The sequence below is a fragment of the Callorhinus ursinus genome, unplaced genomic scaffold (assembly GCF_003265705.2).
Source record: "Callorhinus ursinus isolate GAN/ISIS: 27379988/994484 unplaced genomic scaffold, GSC_fseal_2.0 scaffold4, whole genome shotgun sequence".
NCBI lineage: Eukaryota > Metazoa > Chordata > Mammalia > Carnivora > Otariidae > Callorhinus > Callorhinus ursinus.
In genome coordinates, this window is record NW_027397066.1 from 12134042 (window position 1) to 12156983 (window position 22942).

The 22942-nt window shown below is 48.7% G+C and overlaps 1 protein-coding gene across 6 annotated transcripts in view; it reads right to left on the bottom strand.

Annotated features, from left to right (window-relative positions):
- The window catches only part of PROM1 (prominin 1), a 123384-nt gene that overhangs the window by 95120 nt on the left and 5322 nt on the right, over window positions 1-22942 (bottom strand). For 3 of the 6 annotated variants that reach the window (XM_073891456.1, XM_025887684.2, XM_073891459.1), the window contains exon 2: window positions 2577-3025. In XM_073891456.1, the coding sequence (XP_073747557.1) occupies window positions 2577-2796 (220 nt within the window). In that variant the 5' untranslated portion in view covers window positions 2797-3025. Of the gene's footprint in view, window positions 1-2576; window positions 3026-9228; window positions 9253-9549; window positions 9728-22576; window positions 22598-22942 lie in introns of those variants that run through there. The other 3 variants (XM_073891458.1, XM_073891455.1, XM_073891457.1) reach the window with 3 other exon arrangements.

Sequence of the window (22942 nt, forward strand, 5' to 3'; positions counted from 1 at the left end):
TGGCTCTAGAGAGTTACAGATGCAAAATGCGTTATGCTGTTTGGCTCAGACACAGGATGTAAAGTGGAAAACTCCCCAGTCCAATAGCATGAGAAAAGGGAGCCCAGGCTCGAGGGTCCTCCCTTTCTCTTTCACTCCTGCACTGGACTGGGACTTTGCATTCAAAACACTCTACTCTTTCAAATGAAAGAATATACCTCAGGGATCATTCTCTCTGTGAAGATGTTACTTCGTAGAGGACTTGTCCTGAAGTCACCTGTTTAGGTTACTATATTAAGTTAGTTAAGCTAATGAATCGGATTCCATTTCTCTCTCTCTCTCATTGTTGTTGTTTTTGCATCTTCAATTATGAAGATGTCTGCCTATGATCTGGAGCTCATGAAACGCAATGGTCCCAGCAGGAAAACTACGTCTGGTATATGTCCTTTATGTGGCAAAGCACCTATAGGGCACTTTGAGACCATTATGAGATCTAGTAACTGGATGAAAGAATTTAAAAAATGGGATGGTGGGAAAAAAAAATACTCCACAATGTCCCCTATGAAATTCAATATTATATTCTTTAAGCAACCTAATGATTTTTTTTTTTTTTTTTTTTTTTTTGCAAGGGGTAATGCTACTCTGCTCTGGTCTACTGTTGAGACTTTTGGGAATTTCTTTTTCCAAAGTAGTAAGTATTGATGAAGGTCAAGGGACAAGCAGTGCTAACACCCTCAGATTACAGCAGGATTTAAATTCTTCAGACACCTCCTTCTAGACTAATAATGACGCTGGAGTTCAAAACCTGAGAATGTGTTGGATGCAGGATGCCTTTGACCTGATCGTTTGAATTCAAACTTTTAAAAATATTGCTTTCCTTTGTAAAATAAGTGTGAGGAAAGCTTCCTCTGAAACCTAGAGGGAGCAAAATAAAGCAACATATGGGAAGAGATTACAGGATTAACTAATTACATGATATGCTTTAATAACACATGGATGCTTCACAATCTTTTTGAAGATGCCATTATAAATGCATATAATAAACTGAATTGTATTCCTTTTGCATAAAAAAACAAAGAAACTAAGACTAAAAACACTAGTAGGTATTTGATTATTTAATAACATTTACGCCAAGTCTACAAATAAAGGAAGAGGTACCTATTGAGAATAGTGAACTTGTATCCAACATTAATAAGTAAACTATTTTCTACTTCCATCTTTTGGATTTTCAAATTTCGTCTTTCAAGCAGGGACATAAAGAGTATGTAGTATATGCTCAGGGTCTCTTCAAGGGCAACAGGGTTCAGAGTGATTTGTTTCATTGAATTGAAATTTAAACTAACAAAAAATTGAGAACTACACTTCAAACTGTTCTGATTGCTTAATCTGAGACAAAAAAATGTAAGACAATTTCAATATAAATGTATCATAATGAAAATCTATAAACTGCCCATAACATAAACAAGTGTTAAAACTCACTAAATACATTCTCTCTCCCTCTCTTTCTCTCTGTCTCTCTCTCTCTCTCTCCCACACACACAGACACATAATCCTCTTATGAATAATAGCTGACCAGCTAAAGAAGATGATAAGGATTACAAGTTTTATAATTTGTATATTGTATAACTTGTATTTGTATTTGATAATTTGTATATTGTAAAATTTAAAATTTGTGTATATATATGTACAAATCTTATAATTTGTATATATCATTTGTATATTGTAAATTGATATATTTGTATATCAATAATAGCATTCAAATCTTCACAGTTTAAAGAACAAGCCTAGAATAGGTCTAACATGAAGTCAATAAAAATTTAGACTGCCAAACCCTAATAGCAGATACTTCCCACAGACCATTTAAATTTTCATAATCTCTTTCCTGAAAACACACGCCCACAGACTTCCCAGTACAGGGATTAGGGTGAACAGTAGCAATACTCACGATGGGTAAGGCACCATGCCATCAAAGTTCCGACAAGGGCCCATCCCTCCGACAAGGGCCCATCCCTCCGACAAGGGGCCATCTCTCCTTTCCTTACACTCAAATTCTTAGAACTGAAGCAAAGAGTTAGCCAGCTAAACACGGCGGGTCAGGCCTGCCCTTGTCCGCAGCAATGTGAAATTGTACTTTGTGGTGGGTCAAGGAAGTTTCAATCTGTAAGTGCTGGCCTAGCCACCAGAGGTGATTATTAACTCACCTGAGAGAATTTGCATTTTTACCCTAATTTTTACCTTTGGTTTGCACTTGAGAGTAATTCATTGCTCTCACCGGGGGGAAAAAAAAAGAGGGAGGAGAAAAAAGACCAAGAATTGGAAAACCAGCATAGTAGCAACATCGTTTGATTTCATATCTTATAATCACATTCCTTGACAACCTATTAACCTGGCACCAGTGTTCCTAACTTCTGTCTCAATACTTTCTGCTCCTGTGCAATCCAATCACTTTGAATCTTATGCTTTAAAAAACTGAATATATAAATAAAATGCTGAATATAAAACATATTTACTGTATCTTGATTAATCAACAATACTCCGTGTGCGCACATGAGTGTGTCTGGGGACAAACTCCATCTTTTCCCGCAATGGGCACTTACCTTCGGGGAAAGCATTGGGCTGCACCACGCGGAGGAAGACGTGCACCATTTTAAAGAGAACGCCAATGGGCCCAGCTTTGTAAGAGTCCTTGGTCTCATAGTTCCTGGCAGGCAATTCAAATTCCAAAACATCAGAACCCTTTGTGGATGACAGCGGCCCCAGGGCAGAGGTATCCCAGCCCAACTCCAGCAGCAGCAGGAAGCCTAGGAGGAGGGCCATGGCTAGCAAGGTCCCCCACGCATGAGGTAGAGCTGGGGGCCTCCGGCCTCAGAGCCTTGGTTGAGACAGGAGCTTGCGTTCCTGCGCAGAAGAGGCTCGGCAGCAAGCGCTGGATGTGCCGAGTCCACTCCCTTTCCTGGCCGGGCTGGCACGCAGCGAAGGGCGTCCGAGAGCCTTCTGCGGGTCCGGGTCCGGGTCCGGGTCCGGTCTGCGGTTCAAGGCACCATCCCTGGTGGGAGAAAAAGACAGCGCTCACTTCGCACACAGCCCGCCTGCCCCAGGAGTTTCTGGAGAGAAGGCTGCAGAGATTTAGAGCCAGCGCATCAGCCTAATCTGCTGGGTGGGAGGCAAATGCAGAGCCTGCTTAAAGCTGCAGGGGCAGGAAAGCCAGAAGGTCCCACCCCAGGGGCCAGACGCAGAACGCAGACCTTGATGGGTTCCGGAAACAACTCTATGGTGCAGAGAAGGCTGTGCGGCCTTAGAAACAGACACTTACGGAGCACTTGCTATGTACCCAACGCTGCTGTAAGTGCGGGGCCGGCTGGACCTTGTTGAAGGCATTACCCCATTTACAGATGAGGAAACCGCCCCGCAGAGGACTTCTGGGGACTTGCCCAGGTTAGGGCTGATTAATGATGGGGTCACAATTCAAACCCGGGAGTTCGCCTTCAGAGCCCACGCAAGACACCAGAACACCGTTCCTACAGAGACCTCTCTCTGGGGCTCCCCGCAGGTACCCAGAGGCGGTAGACTAGATCCCTATTTTTTTCTGCAAGCTGGTGCCGCTGTCCCTGCTTCTGGAAATATATCTTATCTGCTTTTTATTCTACTCATTTGCGCACTGACCTTCTTTCAGACATCTCCCTCTCCACCTCACCCCCAACCCAAACTAGAAGGCCTCAAGGGCAGGAGCCAAGCTCTCTAAGGCTGGGTCACACTGGAATCTACCTTTCTAACACGTTCACCAGGTAATCCTGATGGAAACCTTCTGCCCCCAGTCACTACCTGAGAATTACGAGTCCCAGCGATGAGAGACAGGGTGGAGGGGGATTCCCCACCACCCTTTCTGGGAGGGAGAAAGAATCAGGAATGCGAGAAGCAGCTATCAAGCCAGTGTCTGGCGAGGGCAAGAGACCGAGAGGGTCTCCAAAGTGGACCCTGTCCCCTTGTGTTTTGAGCCCCAGAACTGAACACAAGATAGGGCACACAGTCGGGGCTCAGTAAGTTCCCCTGAATATAAAACTGAATACGCCAAAATGACTGCTTTGCTTGTACCACTGCGTGGAACTAGGTGTATCAGAACACAACATCGGAGGGGAACTGGGGTGCTCGGCTCGGACTCTATTCTGGGGTCAGGAACACCCTGATTCTCTTCTGTTTTGTACATGAGATACATACTTAGTACCTTTCAAAATAAGGGCAGGGTGCTCCTGTAACCACTGTGAAATGGGAGAAGGAAGGTCATCAAGAAAGTGACACATTGCACAAGGGGCCGTCCATAATCCACCAAGTCAAAGAAAGCTCCAGACAAAAGGTGCGAATGCATGAGCTGTTTGAGTGAAGATGTTAATTCATATTTAATCTCCTGGATACTGCCTCATCTTCTAAGCCCTGTCCCACCCCAGTTACTTCTGCACAGAACTCCCAACAGAATGACCCAAACTCTCTCTTTATCTAATCATGGGCTGCTCAGAGCCCTTACAGCTCCCAGTGTCAACCTCGTGAACCCCGTATCAGCTTCCTGTCGACCCTCCATCACACCCATGGATACACCAGGACCCTGGTAACAGTTTCCAAAGGGCAGTCCCCCTTCCAGGCATGGCTGCCGCAGCCCCCTACTCAGGCTCCGGAGCGCTCTAGCTTTTCACTGGTTCTAGTCAGAAGTCACCGCTGCACACATTCAAACATGGGCCTGTGCTGCTCCATCTTCAAATAGTTTCCAGAGAGGACACATGAGAAAGAAACAAAGCCAGCTAGCCTTCGCAAGGCCATACTCTGGAAGTCTCCGGGGCTGCACAGGGCAGAAGAGAGAGTTGAAAGGAGAGGGTGTGTGTGTTATTCAGGTGGGCTAGGACTACTCTCATTAGACAGGCAGGCAGGCTTGCACACACACAGTACACACACCACACACACTAACAAATACCACACAGACACCACACACTAACATACCACCCACACTAGCACACACCACACATACACACACCACCCACACTAGCACACACCACACATACACACACCATACGTACTAGCACACACCGCACATACACACACCACACACACTAGCACACACCGCACATACACATACCTCACATACACCACAGGCTAACATACCACACACACTAACACACGCCACACACATTGACACCATACATACACACACAGCACACATACACCAACACATTAACACACACCACACACACGACACATAACACAACAAACACACATATAACACACCCTAACACACATATACACCACATACTGATACACTACACATATACACACCACACACACTCACATACCCCACACACTCACAAAACATGCATACACACAAAACACACACTCATATAAATATCATATACAACACACACACACTACACACAACATGCTCCCATCTTGTTTTCTGCTAAAGGACAGGCAGGGAGCACAGCAGCTGAAAGGATTAAAGGCTCAGCTGCTGAGAGAGGCTGACTTCTTGGTAATGCCACCAGGCATTAGGGATGCCTGGGGTGGAGAGAACACAGCAGGAGAGAGATGGCAAGGGGCCTGCGGAAGAGGTATGAATAAACAGTTTCAAACACTCTCCGTGAAAAAGCGGGGGAAGGCAAATCCCAAGTGAAATGCAGCCCACTCACGGCTGCGAGGCTGGAAATGCCAATTAAGCTGGCCGGCACCTAGAGCTATGTGTCCAGATTTCTTCACTTCTTGCTCCAAACTGTCGGTCCCTCTCACATTTAGAGTAAATGTTAATACTAAAATCTCACGACTTAGGAAACACTAGATAATAAAAGTCAAGCCAAAAGAGATGGTCTGGGTCTTCACCTGTTAACCCCCTTGGGTGGCAGGAGCGCTGGGAGCCGCTCCTGAGACAGCCAGTCTAAAACCCAGGCCAGCTCTCCTGGACCAGGAGCTGCATTAGCATAAAATGTGTATTTATTTAAAATGCTAATTATTGGACCGAATTTCTGGAGATGGGGCCCATTAATCTGCATTTTTAACACTCTCCCTTGGTGACTGATTCTCAAAACAACTGAAGTCTGAGAACCAGCACTGTTCCTGAGTACCCACTCACCTGGCTTATTCAGGCCACTCTCCAAAGACACCTTTGTCTTCTCAAATACAACTGCAAGACAACAGATTCAAGGAAAAGTCCTCCAAATGCCCTTCCTATATTGCATTAAACTGATCTATCCCAGCTGCTGTGTGGGGGTCTCTGATTTACTCATCTCTGTGCCCCCAGAGCCAGGCACACAGTAGGCACTCACTAAAGGATTGCTGAAATCAACGTTGAGGGATAGAGGCAGAACTGACATGAAATGGTCATTTTTACCCATTTCAAAGTTGTACTGAGCATTTATTAGCAGTCCCATAGCCTCTGGAAGGGAGGTGTTGGAGGGTTGGTAGCTATCCCCACAATAGAGGCAGCAGACTGTCTCTTTACTGGTTTTGCATGGCAGAGCAACTGATTCCATCCTGGGGCCATGCCTTCCCCTGGGACCCTCAACTTTGCAGGCTTTTGGAAACTGCTCCCTCAGAGGCTAGCTCCTTACACAGGCACTAGACCAATCAATAAAGGCGATCTCAACAATTTTTCTGATTTATGGGGTACAGATTCCTGGTTTCCATTCCAAATGCACTGAGTTCAACCTGGAAAGGGGGCCCAAGAATGTGAATTTTGAGCAAATACTTCACATGATTCAGAGCTTGGAGTCCAGCGAATGGCACTTCCACAGACACCAGTTTAAAAGCAAACATGGTGACTATCTAGCTTCATTTCTCCTTCTATCAAAAGGATCTTTGTAGTGGATATTTGTCACCTGGGATTTAGTCGGGGGGAGGTGGATAGGAGCTGCTTAACTTCTGAGCCTACCTTTGTGAGTCCTGTGGGCAGAACCCTGGCATTTCATAGTGAGGTCAGCCGAGGTGCCCAAACTGTGCCCTGGGGGGTGCCTCACACTCACCAAGCAGATGCTTATTCCTGGGCTTTTGCATGGGGCCCGCACTCAAGCAGAGGCAGTTTCTAATTCATTCTAGCAACGATGGCACAGTGCCAGGAGCCAAATCCAGAGTCTTGCGGCGGCAGCCGTAGCCACACACCAATCGGGGGACCTGCTGCCTGTCCTGCATGAGCTCCTGAGCCTGGCTAGCCAGCCTTCCTGTCACTTCTCTAAGCTACCCAGTCCCTTTTCTGCTAAAATTACCAGACGTTGGCTTCTATCGTCTGTAACAAAGCAGCCTGACCCTTAACAACTCTGAGATAGCTCTTGGTCCCCTGCAAAACCTTTATCCTTCAGGTATTAAACAGTGCCAGTAAAATAATACTTGGCTTAAAGTCTTACTACTTTGAACCAGTCCGTTGATGCACTTGTTTACTTCACTGTGCTGGAGTGCACAGAAATAGTCCAGTGTGGAAATCATGAGGAAGTTCATTTAAAAAAAAATTATGGGGACATATCAAGGAAGTAAAACGAAACTAAAGGACATTGCTGAAGTGACAACAGGCCACATGTTTGAGACTGGGCAGGAGTCTCTAGCCCCACTCATTAACCTGGTAACTTGAGCGGTTGCTTACATTGTCCCTGCTTTCCTTTGCTTGTCCATAAAGTGGGGTTTTGAATTGTGCTGGAGGATTAGACACGGAGTGGGTAGAGCACCAGGCACAGAGCTGACAGTCAATAAAGAGACCGAACCACCACTGTCAGCATCAATCCTCCACACTCCGCCGCGGCCCTGGGCTCACCTTGAGAGACAGGACAGCTCCCGGAGGATACGCACAAAAAAAGTGAGAAAGAAAAAGAAGTAGTAACTTCACACAAGGTGAATCCACAATGATTCCCATACTCGTCTTTGAGCCACAAAAACAGCAGTTGCGTACGGTTCAACCCAACATACAACGGCAGATGTTTGAGTCTCCAGCGGGGCGTTCAAGGACCCCCCGATCGTTCACCTGCGTGTCTTAACGAAGGTCAGCCGCTGCCCACAGGCACCCTGGAAAATCTTTCTGGATTGGAGCCGGGGCGGGAGAGAGGTCAGCAGCGGCCCGGGGTTACAGGAGCAACCTGTTGCTTCAAGAAGCTTCGGGCGCCGGCTTCCCCCAACCTTTCCCTCCCACCCACCGCCAGGCCGGGCCCCTTCCTGCCCTCTCTCCCTCCTCGGCAGGAGGCTGTCCCGGGCTGCGGGACACAAAAGAATGGGCGGCAGGGCGGGCGCGGGAAGCGAGGAGACTCGAGGAATCCGCCGCCGCCTGGGGGAGCGGGTTGCCGGAGTAACTTGGCGGCCCCCGCGCGTCCGCATGGGATCCCTGCCGCCCCCGGAGGCTGCATCGGGGTCGCCAAGGAGAAGGGGGAGCGGAGCGGTGTGCCACCCCCTCGAATCCCCTCCCCCTCTCGGATCCGGCTTTCGGGGAAACTGACCTGGGGCCCCCTGCCTCTCCCGCACCTCGAAGCTCCTTCCTCCGTCCACGCTTCCCTTTGTTGTTCCAGCCCACGGCGCGGTACTGGCGAGGTGCGCCCAGAGCATTCAGTTCTCCACCCGCCAATTGCCGTAGGTCCCCTAACTGTGCACACAAGGGAGTGGGGGCTGCATCAAGCCAGGGATGCGTGAGGCTCTCCTATAGACGCGGGGAGACCGCCTCCCGTGGCTCCCCCCGGGTCCCCCCCCCCCGCTATGGTCTATTGCACCGCGTATTCCATTTGGAAAACCAGGGGGAGGTGACTCCTTTCCATCCCCGGCAGGGGAGGCTCAGTGCCCCGCGCCCCCGGGGCACCCCCAGCACTCCCCTCCCCGCAGAACAGTTCCAAAGCCTCTGACGAGCCTCCCCTCCGCCCTCTGCCCTCTCAGAGAGCGAGCCGGCGGCTTCGGGGGTCCGGGTCCCGCTTGCTTGTGTCCCGGTACCTGGCGAGCCACAGCCGCCGGCTCCCCTCCTGTGGCTGGAAAGAAGACCCACCACGCAGCCACCAGGCAGCGGGCAAAGTTTGCGCGCGTCCGCGCTCTGCCCGGAACTCCCGCGGGCCTGGCGCCCGGGCCACCTCGCCCACTTTGCAGCCGCCCGGCTCCCCGACCGCTCTCGGGGCTCGTACTACCTGCCGCGGGGCCAGAGCGAGCCCCTCCGTTCCCGATTTCCCGACCCCAGCTTTCTGCAAGGGGGATGCGCTCCGGCCCACGCCGTCCCCGATGATGCCTCTCCGGCTCCGGGATGAGGACGCCGCTACTCACCGTGCGCCGGGTCCAGCTCTCGTGGCGGCCCACGCCGCCGCCTGCCCTCCCCTTGCAGCGGCGTTCGCCCAACTCTGTCCCGCTCATGAATGATTTATGAGCCGCTTCGGGGACCACCGGGACGGCTTCCGGAGAGGCGGCCCCGCTGCCCGGCGCGCCGGCCAGCCCCCGGGGCGCGGCGGGCAGGGAAAGGCGCCGGCCCTGGAGGCGCGCGAGCGAGGCCCGGCGTGCCCGCGGGGACCTGTTGCGGCCTCCCCTGCTCCCGAGCAGGGACTTGCGGATGGAGCCTCCGGAATGGCAATGCTACTTAGGTCTACTCACCCCCAGCCGGAGAGCTGAGCGCGCGGCCAGGTGCCTGCCCGGGACCGGCTCGGTATTTTAAAGATAGCTAAGCCTGGGATTCTGGACACGCTCCCGACTGGACCAGCAGGGCAGCTTCACGGTGACGCCGGGAGGAACCCACCCGGCCTGGGCTGCATGCATTTCCCGAGGCGGGAGTCCTGCTCACGCCTGCACGCCCTTCTCCCAGCATCCACGCCTCCTTCACCTGGGCAGAGCCCTCTACTTGGAACGCCACCACCCTTCTAAAAACTCCTCCTCCTCTCTCTGGTTCTAGCCCAGACAGGCCTCGGTGGACACCCCCCCCACACACACACACACCCCGGCCGCTTTAGACCTTATATTGCCCGGGAACCAAGAGACTTCTTTTCTAATTTACCCAAACAAAACCAAACCCAAATCATTTGGTTCCTTAATATATTATGTACCAATCACGACGCTCGTGGCTGGAGCTGTAAAACCTGCACGAAGCAATCCTTGCTCCCATGTATACATACAGGCATCCGCTGTAGCACGAAGCACAATGCGCTTTAATTATTCGGTTCAGATGTGGGAGAGTCCCCTGACATCCCATCTTCACCTCCCTGCCAAGCTGCCAAGCTGAGCGGGTGGAAACCATGCAAAAGTACTCACTCCCTCTCTAACTGCACTCACCAATGTGCACCTCACACCTCGCTCGCCACTTGCTGTCTTGAATTGAGAATACTATCTGGTGGAAAACGTTAAGACTTACAGAAGAAAAACACCATCAGGATGGTGTCTAGTGCGTAGTAGGCATTTCACGTTTGTGATGCCGGGGGATGGATGGATGGATGGACGGATGGGACCATTTCCACTTTCACTAACTCCAGAATCTCCCATAAAACCTGTGCTGGAAGGAGCATTGTTTGTTTAAAGTTTAAATTGATCTTGTATGTGCATACTTCTAGGACAACAAATGCCAGGTCAGGAAACTTCTGGAAAGGACACCAGAGGCATGACAAGTTTAGGTGGTAGGTCTAATCAGGCCTGAGGTTTCCTCTCTGGAGCCCCGGCTGGTCAAGGGCCTCTGCTTCAGCACCCGCAGGGGCCCCTAGCACTACTCCAAGGCAGCCCTCTCAGGGAGTCCTCCCCTCCTGAGAGCAGCGAGCTCTGACTTGCATCAAATGTTGACCCTGTCCCTTTTTAGCACTGTGGCTTGAGCTGCTTAACCTCTTTGAGCCTCAGTTTCCTTGTCTGCAAAATAAAGACAATTATGCCTCCCAAGGCTCCTGTTTACTCCTAGTAATAATAATAAAAATAACAACGACAACAGCAGTAGGAGTGAGTGCTAACACTCAGTGAATGCTTCCTCTGAATGAGGCCCTATGCCCAGAGCTGTAAGTGCATTATTTTGTGTCATCTTAGCAACAAAGACAGCATATTATCTCCATCTTAAAGATAAGGCTAAAAACAGGTTCAGTCATTTGCCGGAGGTCACTGAGATAGTGAGCGAAGCGCTGAATTTGAACCCAGATCTGGCTTCCAGAACCCATTATTGCCCTAGTGCACCCATGTACCGAGAGATAACATAAAACCCTCGGCCCTGGGCTCCCCTGTTTGACAATGTCGTGTGGTACTCAGGCATCGCATTCAAACGATTGGTCATCTGTCTTCCTGGAGGCACCGAATGCTTCAACTGTTTTTATCCATTTTCATATGCCTCCCTCCCTCCAGCACCTACTCTATGTGGACCAGTGGAGGTGTTCAATAAGTGAATGAATGAATAATAAACAGAACACAGTATTAAGAGCTGTTCTGAGCAGCCTTAGGCAGACAGTGACACAGGACTTAATGATTTATTCTGTTCAATTCAGCTTGGAGTCCTAATGCTACAGTCCTGCTATCTAGCACAACTGAATTTCTCTGTCATCTGCTACATGCAAGGCTGGAGGAGGTAATATTATTCCCATATATCCATTCAGTCATTAGGTGCACAAATTAGGTCTCCCTTTCTGAAATCGCTCCTCATTTTTCCTGCCCAGATGAAATCTAAACACGAGGCAGTGTGACATCCTAGGGAAAGCCAGGAGATTCATTCAGATGCTGTCACTAACTACCAATGTGGTCCCTGGTAAGTCCTGTAACCCCCATGGGCTTCGCATTCCTCATTGTCCAATAGCCTTGCTTAGTGACCGGATACGGCTAGAGGCTACCATTTTGGACCCTGTGGATACGGGACATTTTCATGAATACAGGAAGGTCTATTGGATAGCGCTGGTTTAAATAGAGAAACATAATAAAGGAAAAATGACAGCACGACTGGGGTAAGAAACTGAAGTTTCCACAGAAATTATCAGGGTTATGGAGCATTAGAAATGAAGTGTTGAGATTAATCATTGTCAGAGTGTACAGCACTCGATTCATTCAACAATCTTCAGTCTTTGACAAGCCGTTCCTTATGAAGGACTTTAGATAGTCTTCTCTGAGTCACTAAGACTAAAACAAAATAGGTTAGTGAGTATATTATTCTAATTAACCTGACATTTTCTACCATGAATAATGTGCTTGTATGACCAACAAAATAATGTGCTTGTATGACCAACAAACACGGCAGCATGTGACCCTTTAGGAAATCAGGTTTGTGTCATCTCAACATGGGCTGCCCTGCCTTCTCAAGCCTGAAATTTGTGTAAGAGACAGCTGAGAGAGGGGGAAGTTGAGCAAGGGTAGGGCAGGGGGGAGGAGAAAGAGAGAGAGAGATTGTTCCAAATCGAAATTCTACTAGTTTTGAAGGGAATGGCTTCATGCAAGCCAGGGTTCACCTATGAATGTTTTACCTCATGCTTTCCTGTTCATCTTGCTTTCTCTCCCGTTGCCTCTGGGCTTAGAAACCAAACATAGCTTTGCTGATGTTTACTAACCAAAAGCCAAAAAAACATGCTTTTTGTAGTTGAACAACCTTCAGGTACGATTTGTGAACTCATTCATCAAGCCCACTTGTACTAATTCAAAGGCAGAGGAAGAAAACTTCAACCCAGTTTGGACAAAGAGGAGGAAAGACAGAGCAGGGGCCAGACCAGGGCCAAGGCCAGCACCTTCGCGCCTGGATTCTGAACCTGGGAAGTTGGAAAACCCCGTTACACTTACTGGAGGCTGGCGCGGGGTGGTTCTATATTTTATGTGCTGGATCTGCCTTCCAGTAACAGTTTTAAATAAACGCTTCATCTCTAGGGCTGGCTTTCATCTGCGCCTTTCCCTCTGACATCATTTTTAACATGCACTAACTCAAACGGGGTTTCCTAATTTGCCTTTGGTGACTGTGTGGGGAAAAATGAGAGCAGCAGAAAGGGAGTTACAAAGCGTGAGGATACTTGATCTCATTTTCTCAGGGAGGGCGAGGTTCTTTCATCTAAATGTTTGGACTGAGATTGAGGAGGGAGGTAGGCAGGGAAGTTCCACAATTTCTGGTTCTGTAGTCATCAGTTTTTAAATCCTATCCCCTAAAAGGCTCACCCAGGAACTTGTAACTTACAACTCTGCTAAGAAGTGTTTTACCCCCCTGGGAATGATTGCTATTATTACTTCCTTCTGAGCATTTGCACTTATCTCCTTCTCGTTATCTGAAAACATGTATTAGCCATCTGTTAGTCATTCATTCAGTAATATTGATTCAGCCCCTACTCTATAGGTCAGGAGCTAGAGAGTCCAGTTACTCTGACCCAGAACATACTTATGGGAAAACAAGAAAACTTTTATCAAACACTGTCTTTCCTCTTATTTACCCCATGCCTATTTTCCTCATCGTGAGACTATTTTTTTTTAAAAATTCTCTTTTGCTTCATACTCTATCTGCTTACCTAAGCTATAATCAGATATTTATTTTAAGCACAATAAACTGCTAATTAAAACACTCACTTGGGCCAGAGCAACTAAAATGTTAAATTATAACCCCGACCCAACCTGAGGGCATTATGCCAAATGAAATAAGTCAGAGAAGAGACAAACAAATACTGTATGATCTCACTTACATGTGGAATCTAATAAAACGAATTCATAGAAACAGAGGTCAGATTTGCAGTGGTCAGGGGTGGGGGCTGCAGGTGGTGGGGGGGAAGGGTGAAGGTGGTCAAATGGCACAAACTTTCACTTATAAGTAAGTAAGCCCTGGAGGTGTGATGTACAGTATGGGGACTTTAGTTAACAATACTCTATTGTGTATTTGAAAGTTGCCAAGCGAATAGACCTGAAAAATTCTCATCACAGGAAAAAAATTTTTCTCCGTAGAACTGGAAAGCATAAAATGAAATAAAAAATTTTAAATATGATATAAAGGATTATATTTCCATTCAGCTACTTATTCCACAGGGTGAAGAAGAAACAGCGATTCTTTGCGGTACGGTGGGGGAAGCATGGGATATAGGGCTTGAATAGACATGAGGACAGTTCGTGCTCTGCTCATTCATTCATTCATTCATTCATTCTCTCCTGCATTGCTTAACCACGCATTCCACAGATATTGACTGAGCACCTTCTGTGGGCCAGACTGAGCAGAGATACGGCAGAGAGTAAAATTAAGGGGTAGGCCCTTGCCCTCCCAGAGCTCACGCCTCTACAGAGAACATGAAACATGAAAGCCACCAAATCAATACACATGTTCGCTATATGCCCTTGAATAAGTTACTTAACTTCTTTGAAATTCAGTGTCCTTACCCACAAAATAGAGGTTTTGCAAAGATTAAACGAGCCAACATATGCAACAAGCCTGGCACAGAGTAGGCGATAAATGTCAGCTCTTATATCTGCACTTTCTATTTCTTTGCCAAACTCGCTCTCACCCCCCGCCACCACCCCTCTTTTTATTTCCAGTTTCATAGATTAAGAGTGTGGGGCTATCGGATCCACAAGCTAATGCGCATCCCACAGATACTTACATATTATGCCCCAAGGATTTGCAAGGATCCAAGTCAGAAAAGAACATATTTGGGACATATTCTGATCTCTGCCCCGCAGAAGAAATTGTCCAACACTCGGAAATGGGCAAAGGAGATGACTGGCATTTTTTCGGCAGAGTGAGAGGCGTGGTCTAAAGGACCTTCGAGGAATTACTAGATTCTACAGAGGCGTGTACCTTTCATTGTATTTTTATTGACTACTCTCTATTACAAATCTGTAAGGATAGAAGTAAAATTGTAGAACATGGATAACAATGCAAAGGAATGTTCTCTACGAAAGATAATTGCATTTCTACCCTGTAGAAAAGATGACCCAAACACAACATTTTGGTACACCCTATGGCTGGTGACAGGCTTTGCAGCTACTGGTAAATATTCATTTCGGCATTCCCAATTGTGTATATGAATGTCTGCTTTTCAGCGTGTCCTCTGAACCGGTCATAACATCTTACTGGTTCTCTCCCTAATTACTGAGCTGAGTAAAACCTTTGACATGTGTCCACTATATATTTACATGAAATGTTTTTAATTCCTTGAACCTTATAATTTAGAAACCCTAATGGAGCTTATGATCTCTAAGGAGACAAATAACAAATTTTAACATGAATTAATTTTGTTAATGAAAATTCGAATAAGTGCTGGAAAGATGAAATTCTAAATCTTTGTATAGATTCTAATATTATAATAACAGCCCCTTCACTGGGACAGAGATGTTGCAAGCAGCACCCCAAATTTCCTGCCAATTTCTCTCCCAAAGCCTCCCTGCACCAAACCCATTTAGAGCAATCTTTGACCCAAGTGCCAAGAAACTGCTAGGGACAAAGGGAAAGATTGCAAAAAGTTAGATCACAATAAACTCTTTTTGACTGCTGGGAACCCAGAATGATGTGTTTAATTAATAGTTTTAAGGTTCTTAAAGACCAAGGAATGTGGTCTTTAAGGCCACATGTACAAATGTGGTTCTTGGCTCCATTCTCAGAATTCAAGTGGACACCCCCCCCCATGAAAGATGGGGGCACGTGGAAGGACAGGCTCAGTGGAGTATTTTTGCAGGAACTGTGCTCGGAGACGGGTTAATCCCTTCCAATAACCTGGGTGAAATCTGGGAGAGTTCCAGAGTCATTTTCATTATGGAAGGAGAAAAAAATTACAAACGAAGAAAGAAAATTGTTCCAGATCAGGGTTTTTTAACCTGAGCACTCTCGACATTTTGAACTGGATAATTCTTTGTCATGGGTGGTCCCGGGCATGTGGGATGTTCAACAGCATTTCTGATTTCTCTCCACCAGATATATGCAGCACCCGCCTCCCAGCTGTGACCACCAAAAATATTCAAAACCTGGAGTTTGATTTTTTTTAAAGCATAGGAAAAATTACTGAGTTTGGGCAGATTTTATCAGATGTATTTAAAGAGGGACTTCCTCTTAAGCATTTGGCAAATGCTAAGGATTTTTGGACATAAACCGAAACATACCCGGCACCTAAGCCACTTGACCCGTTCGTGTTATGTACCTGGCCCTGGGGAGCCAGCCCTCACGTTGACTCCACATCATCCCCAATGACAGCCTGCCCTGGAAGACTTGCAAACTGAGTAATTTCAGGAAGGTAAATTGCTTACTTGTATGCCTCCTGGAGACATTCACAAATGTCCCGTGCTGGGTGCTTGTTCGGAGTGTAACCTAGCCCTTGGAGAAAGGCAGATAAACGTAGCAGCCGGAAGGCGGTGCTGCAAGGTAGGAAAAGTATGTGCAGTTCGTGTGCTTGTTACCGGCCATCTGCTATCTGTCAAGCACTGAGCAAAGTTCTTCCCACACATTCCCTTATTTGATTACCCCTCCTAAGGGGGCATCGTTACCCCCAGTTTCCAGGGAAGGAAACAGGCTCACTGCCCGAGGCCGTTATTTTGTTGGTTTCATAACAAGAATAACAGTTACCATTTACCAGGGTAACCGTTACTCTAAATATCTCATTTAATATTTAAGGTAATTGTAGGAAGCAGATACTATCCAAGCAAATCAAACAAAAGTCTGTTGTGCATTTGTTGTGTCGGGATGGCACTAGGTGGTAGGGACACAGCGGCAGAGAGCTCCTGCCCCCACCAACCGTACAGTACAGGAGGGAAAAGAGACTTGACAAATGCTTACAGGGGGGATGATGTGCTTCACAGTCCCACCTTCTGCCTCCCTGCTGGAAGCTCTTAGGAAAGAATGCAGATGGCAGCCTTCAGACCTAGGACTGGAAGCAAGTGAGCTTTTAATGAGCACTTAACCCGTGCCAGCCAAGATCTGTCCTTGGAACTTTGGGACACAGAGGTGACTTCAGCCCTACGCCAGTGAGAAACTCTTGGCATGGACCTGGCTGCCCCTATACTGTCATTGCGCTGTTAAACTCTATTAAATGGCAAATAAGAGTGGTGGTAGAGAAATAATTTTAAAAGAAAGTGTAAGAGGAACGAACAACAAAATCCTGGATCTGTTTGATTGCAACAAAGCAATGCTGATAAACCTGAGGAAGCAGGCCCTTGGAAAAACTGAGCTGAGGTTAGGGGATTCTAGAGCTTAACTGGGACAAAAGACAGAATTGCGGACTTGAGGGAAAAAAAAAATTTTTGTATGCGTGTCATTCTGCAGAACATTTCAGGAGCCACCTAACGCTAAAAGTGCTAAGATGCATAAAACCAAGAAGAGGATGTACTGCTTTTAGAGGTCTCTAGTTTGAAGAAGTGGGGAGTGGGGGGATAAGAAAAGTAAAATTAAAGTTGAATCCTAAGGAAAATATCCCCCGGTAAGGAGCCCTATAGATAGATGCAAGGAATACTAATGTACTCCATTGTCAGCATGCACTGAAGTGAAACTTAAGTCAGTAAAATTACTGAAGCTGAGTAATAAGTATCAGGGGTTCCATTTCACACCAGTTTGGAATTTTCCACTATAAAACAGGTAAAAAAAGAAAAAGAAACAAGCAAGTCAATGGCTGGGGGAAATAGGAAGTGGTACTGGGGCCTGTCCTTGAGCTGCAGCGAGGTCATGGTGGTTTTCTGGGGGTGAGGCCGAAGGGCTGAGTTGAATGTGGGGTGAAAGACCAGTCAGCAGGCAAGGAGAGCGATCTGTCTTGTCTTGGCTACTTTTTGTCACATTAGTTCTTATGGAAGGACAATGGCAAATGCCTGGGAAGTTTAATAAGTAAGGGCCAGCTCCCTCTCGGTTGTGGACCGGAGAGTAACACGGATTCTGGAATCATGAATTGTGGAACAGATCAACGCAGGCTGGAGGCTGGCCCTGGCACCCCAAACCCCATGTGCCACTTTGGCCATATTACCTAACGCCCGTGAGCCTCGGTTCCCCTCACTTGTAAAGTGGAGTTAACACTGGGTTTTGAGGGCATTAAATGACATATGGTTTATACTGGAGGGTTCCTGGGAGAGCTGAGCTGGTTCTTTCCTTCTGACCACTGCACCCCTGATTATATTTAGGGCAGGACGATGATCCTTCTTTAGACTCTACCTTGCTTTCTCCCATCCCACAGGTCTGTGGCTGGTTGGATTAATCAGAGAAAGGGATATTGGAAAGACACTGGAGCTATAGGTTATAGGATGGCTCTGACACCCCAACCCCCGACCCCTAGCCCAAGAAGGCAGCTCTTCACTAAAACGGTACTAGGAGGTATAAGAGGGTCACGTATCTCCACAGCCATCACCACCATGGAAAACAAACCGAATGTGTCCTACTGGCCTCCACATGCACCCATAGACCCGGTACACGTGTTTGAAAGCAAAACCAATTTAGTATTTTTCCTTTTGCCAGAGTTTTCTATCTCAATGGCTCTACACAGTCTCCTAAGAGAGAAATTCAACCTTACCTATATTTAGTATTTGCCATTTGTAGAGTTGTCCAAGATGCAACCCCTTGTCTAGGTGACACAAACACCCCTTTGTGGGGAGCACTAGTGGGCCAATCCAACATCTTCCACCACGAAAGCCAAAAGATTATCTTCCCATTGACCTGTCAGGCGCTCAAGGCATGGTCCTACCCAGGCCCGGCCACTCGGCCACTCCTGCCCCTGACTTTGATTCTGGAGCATGTGATGCAGCAAAGAGGGCCAATCAGACCAACAGAGGGTAGCAGTGATGGCGGTGTGAGGGGTGCCAGGTGCCAACAGCCACATCCTAACCAGACTGTGTGCGCTCACCTTGGTTCTGCATCTGCTCTCCAACTGCCTGATGAGGCCAGGAGCCAGCCACCCTTCCAGTATATTCCTTCTCTGGCTAAGATTGGCCGGAGTTGCTTCCTGTTAGTGCCTGATGGATGAAATGCTACCCCTACCATCTTCTTTGCCTTCACTTTGCTTCCCAAGCCGTGTCTTTCTTGCCAGTCCCATGGTGACAGTGCTAACTCAGCCACTCTGCACGGGTGTTGTGTTGGGAGTCTCTCTCTTTGAGCAAATTGCTTAGGCCAGAACTTGGGGAAGGTGAATGAGTCCTAAGGCACAGGATCAGATCCCATCTTTACTTAACATACTGATTTTATTCCTCATGGAGTTGGGCATAGACATGAATTTTTTAAATATTGCATTAAAATATTAGTTATCTTAATGAGCTTTTGGGTACCCCCTAGTATTTTGTGCTGGCCCTCGCATGGCTCTATGTAATACTGGTTGGGACCAGAGCTCACCCACACATTTCCCTTCACTCACTAAACGAGTTTTTTAGGGCTCTGCTCTGCACCCGATTATACTAGGCTTTAAGCATGCAGAGATGATTAACACCAAGTCCAGCCCTCAAAAATGTCACCATCTCATGGAGGAAACAAATAACGGGCATTTTGAATTCTAGGTGCACCAACAGCGGGAGAGGACAAGGTAAGTATGGGCATGAAAATAGCAACAATAAATACCGAGTCCAGCCCTAAGTGGATCATGAAAAGGCTCCCACAGGCTTCAGTGCTAATCCTTTGGAATGAGATGTTCACCAGATGGAGAACAAGAAGCACATTCTGAGCAGAGGAGTGAGCATACCTGGGTATATTCAGATTCAGTCCATGATACCGTGGGGCTGGATTGTAATGTGCATGGAACACAGTATTAGAGAAAATGAATAAGGAGAGATGAACCTAGAGCAGGAGATTGGAAGGGGTCTGGGTTGGGAGGAGACCCATATGCCATGCCAAGGGATCGTTTCAAACAGTGTTAAGAACTACGGAGAAAATCAAACGGAATGAAGTAATAGACCAAGGAGACGAGGGGGCAGTGTTTCTGAAGTCGTGTCCAGATTTTAACCTAGGTGGAAATATCTTTGGCCCTGGGCCTGCGGGCCAATGCTCCATGCCAACTGGGGTGGGGAGCTGGGAGTGCTGGAACTGACCCTCCCTCGGGCCAGAGACATGGACTTAGGGAGCTACCTTGTGCCTCTGGACTCCCACTTCCTCGCCCAAGCGAGCACCCTCTGAGCTTCTTCCCCGGGTCTGACAGTCTGCGATTCGTGGTTCTCCCCAAGTTCAGCACCATGTCCGAGCCACGTTGTGATTTGTAGGGAGCTTGATATTTTCATTTAGGAGACAGCCATTAAATTACTTGTTAATACACACGCTGTCCTGCTGCTTGGCAGCTTCCTTAGTCAGCCCATCCTGAGTTTTAAATCGAAGCCAGGAAACCCGGGGTGTGACTGGGTGTTGGTGTCTGGATATCATTAAGAGGTTTATAAGAGCTTATCCTGAGCTTCCCGGCTTCACTTCTTCTTCAGTCGGCTTGCACTCTGGTCTAGCTTTCTGGACACCCCTCAGAGCACCCCATGCTGGAGATGACTCTGATCACGGTGTTTCAAAGACATTTAGAGTAAGCGCGCACTCTGGGATCCACTGCTCTGCGGCGCAGGCTACAGCCGCCCGTTTGATAGGACAAGTGTGTCCTCTGCAGGGTCAGTTCCGGGTGAAAATGGGAAGTAGGTATGGGAGGGAAACTGCAGGCTTTGGAACCAAAGAGACTACTTGTATGGCTTATTGGGTGGTTTTGGCATGTCGTCTGATGTCTCGGAATTTGTTTTACAGCGGACAACATGGGAATAATGACGCCTATTTTACGGTTATTACAAAGGGTTTGTGAAAGGACACGGTTAGTGCTCACAATACTTCCTCTGGGCTTCCCCTTGGAGGCTGCATCTCCGTGTTGTTCTTGGGGTGCTCTGCGCTCCTCTGCTTTCTCCAACCCCCACCCCAGGTTTGCGATCTCTGCTTCTTCCTCTTTCTCCTTGTGTCCAGCATGCCCCCTTCCCCAGGCATTCAGACATTTGGGGAGCATCTCTTTTGCCCTGGTGATACCCTCTGTTAAAGGACTAGACCACAGGACGCCTGGGTGGCTCAGCTGGTTAAACCCCTGCCTTCGGCTCAGGTCATGATCCCAGGGTCCCGGGATGGAGTCCCTTACTGGGCTCCTTGCTCCTTGCGAGGAGCCTGCTTCTCCCTCTGCCTTCCGCTCTCTCTGCTTGTGCTCTCTCTCTCTCTCTGACAAATAAATAAATGAATCTTTAAAAGAAAAGGGGGGGGGTGGACCAGTATACCTGGGTTAATTTTCCCAAAATTAACTTGCTCAGGTTTCAGACCTTCTCACTGGGATCTCATTAGGTGCTCATGACACCCAGCTGTGTGTCTCTGGCTCTCCCGTAAGGCCGGGCTGTAGTCGGGGGGGGGGGGGGGCGGGGCCTGGGAGCCCAAGTCTGGGCAGCACCTGGTGGTCTCAATCCCTCCCCTTCTGCTCTCAAGAAGGCTGGGCGGGCTGGGAGCTGCCTGCCTCACCCCCATCACTACTATTTCCTGGGGTCCATGAGGATTGTCTACACCCTTTAAGGTATCCGGGGACTTGGGGACACCTGTGTCCTTGATGTGACCCTCTGTTGAAAGGACCCCAAGCTAGGACTGCCCATCTTTCTCCCGAGGACAATCGGGGGAAATGCTCCTTTTGTTTTTACCCATCACCGCCCCTCCCTGGAGATGACAGACATGAGGCCCCAGGATACTGGGTAGGACCAAATGACAAGAAGGATGGTAGAACCAGACTCGAATCCCCGTCTGGGACTGCTGCTCTGCCTGGCTTGTCTCCCATCGATCCCTGACCCAAGCTTGAGTTACCTCCTGGGGGCGGGCGGGGTCTCAACCCTCCAGCCATTGCCTCCAGGGACGCGTTCCACCACCTCAGCAGCCAGCCTGCACTCATCCCATCCCAGCCCCGCCAATGCCCCCAGCTGCAGCAACCCCCCGCAGAGGCGGACACTAGAGCCTCTGAGATTACGTATTTGGCCTTTTCCATCAGAAGGGTTCAATGCTGGTGTTTTGGAGGCAGACTGCTGCATATTTACCGCCCACTTCCGCTGGACGCCTTGGACCCCTCTGTGCTGGAGTTTCCTGGTCTGTGAGCCGTGGCTAATACAGCACCTCCTACGGCGTCAGACTGTGAGGATTCGGTGATATGCACCAAGAGCTTGCACAGGGCTGACATATACTATTACTCAGCGAGTGTGTACTGAGCACCTGCCGTGTGCTGGCTGGAGTCTTCCCTGATGTCAGGGGTCGGTCGGTGGGGGGGAGGGGGGAGTGATTCAATCTCGGGTCTCTCTGACTCAGAACCACTGCTTTGCCGGGACACAGGTGCCTCCGTCTTTTCAGGCAGAGGAAAGGAAGACTTGAAACACAGCGAGCATGCCCTCCCTCTTTTCAAGGTCAGCACCGAGCTTGGGCTCCGCTACTCCTGTCCCAGATGTGGTTCAAAGAATCCCTGGGCCTCTGACTTCAGAGTCGACTGAAACCGTGGAGACCAGCATTGCTGCAGAAGGTTCCTGTCCAGTAGGAGACCTCGGGAGATGTTCCCCCCGCCGCCCCCGCCCTAGGTCTCCCAGCTCCTGGGCACCCTCTGTTGCTCAGGGTAGAGGAAGTGAGGACAGGGCTCCCAGAGAGCACCTGGCCCACTGGGCCTCCAACTCTGGCCCACCCATCGCTGAGACCTGGGCCCGGGTTCTCCCACTAAACCCACTGTAACCCACATAAACCCGGGCCTTCCGGCCCCTTGAGGCCTGCCTTGACACACCCTGGAGTTCCAGGCACAATACGCACTTATATCGGCCTCCAAAATGCCCTGCGTGGTGGTTGCGGCCAGTCTCCTGAGGGATGCTGGAACATTGCCCAGCAACGGCCTGAGAGCTTCTGTGTGACGCCCTGCCCTCCCCTTCCTGCACAGCGCCCCGCTGGTCTCCCCCTAGCTCCGCTTTCCTCGGGCTCCCCCTCGCGTGTCCCAGTGCTGATGCAGAAGCAGCAGGATCCAGGAGACGAGAGCTAGAGAATTAAGAGAAGAGAAGAATTAAGGGTCCTGGAGTCCTCAGTTCAGGGGTCTTTCCTTCAATCTCACAGTAGAGGACAAGAGAATATTGGGGAAAGACCTCCGCCGGCCCCTTCATCGTGGAGTGGGGGGCAGCGTGGGTA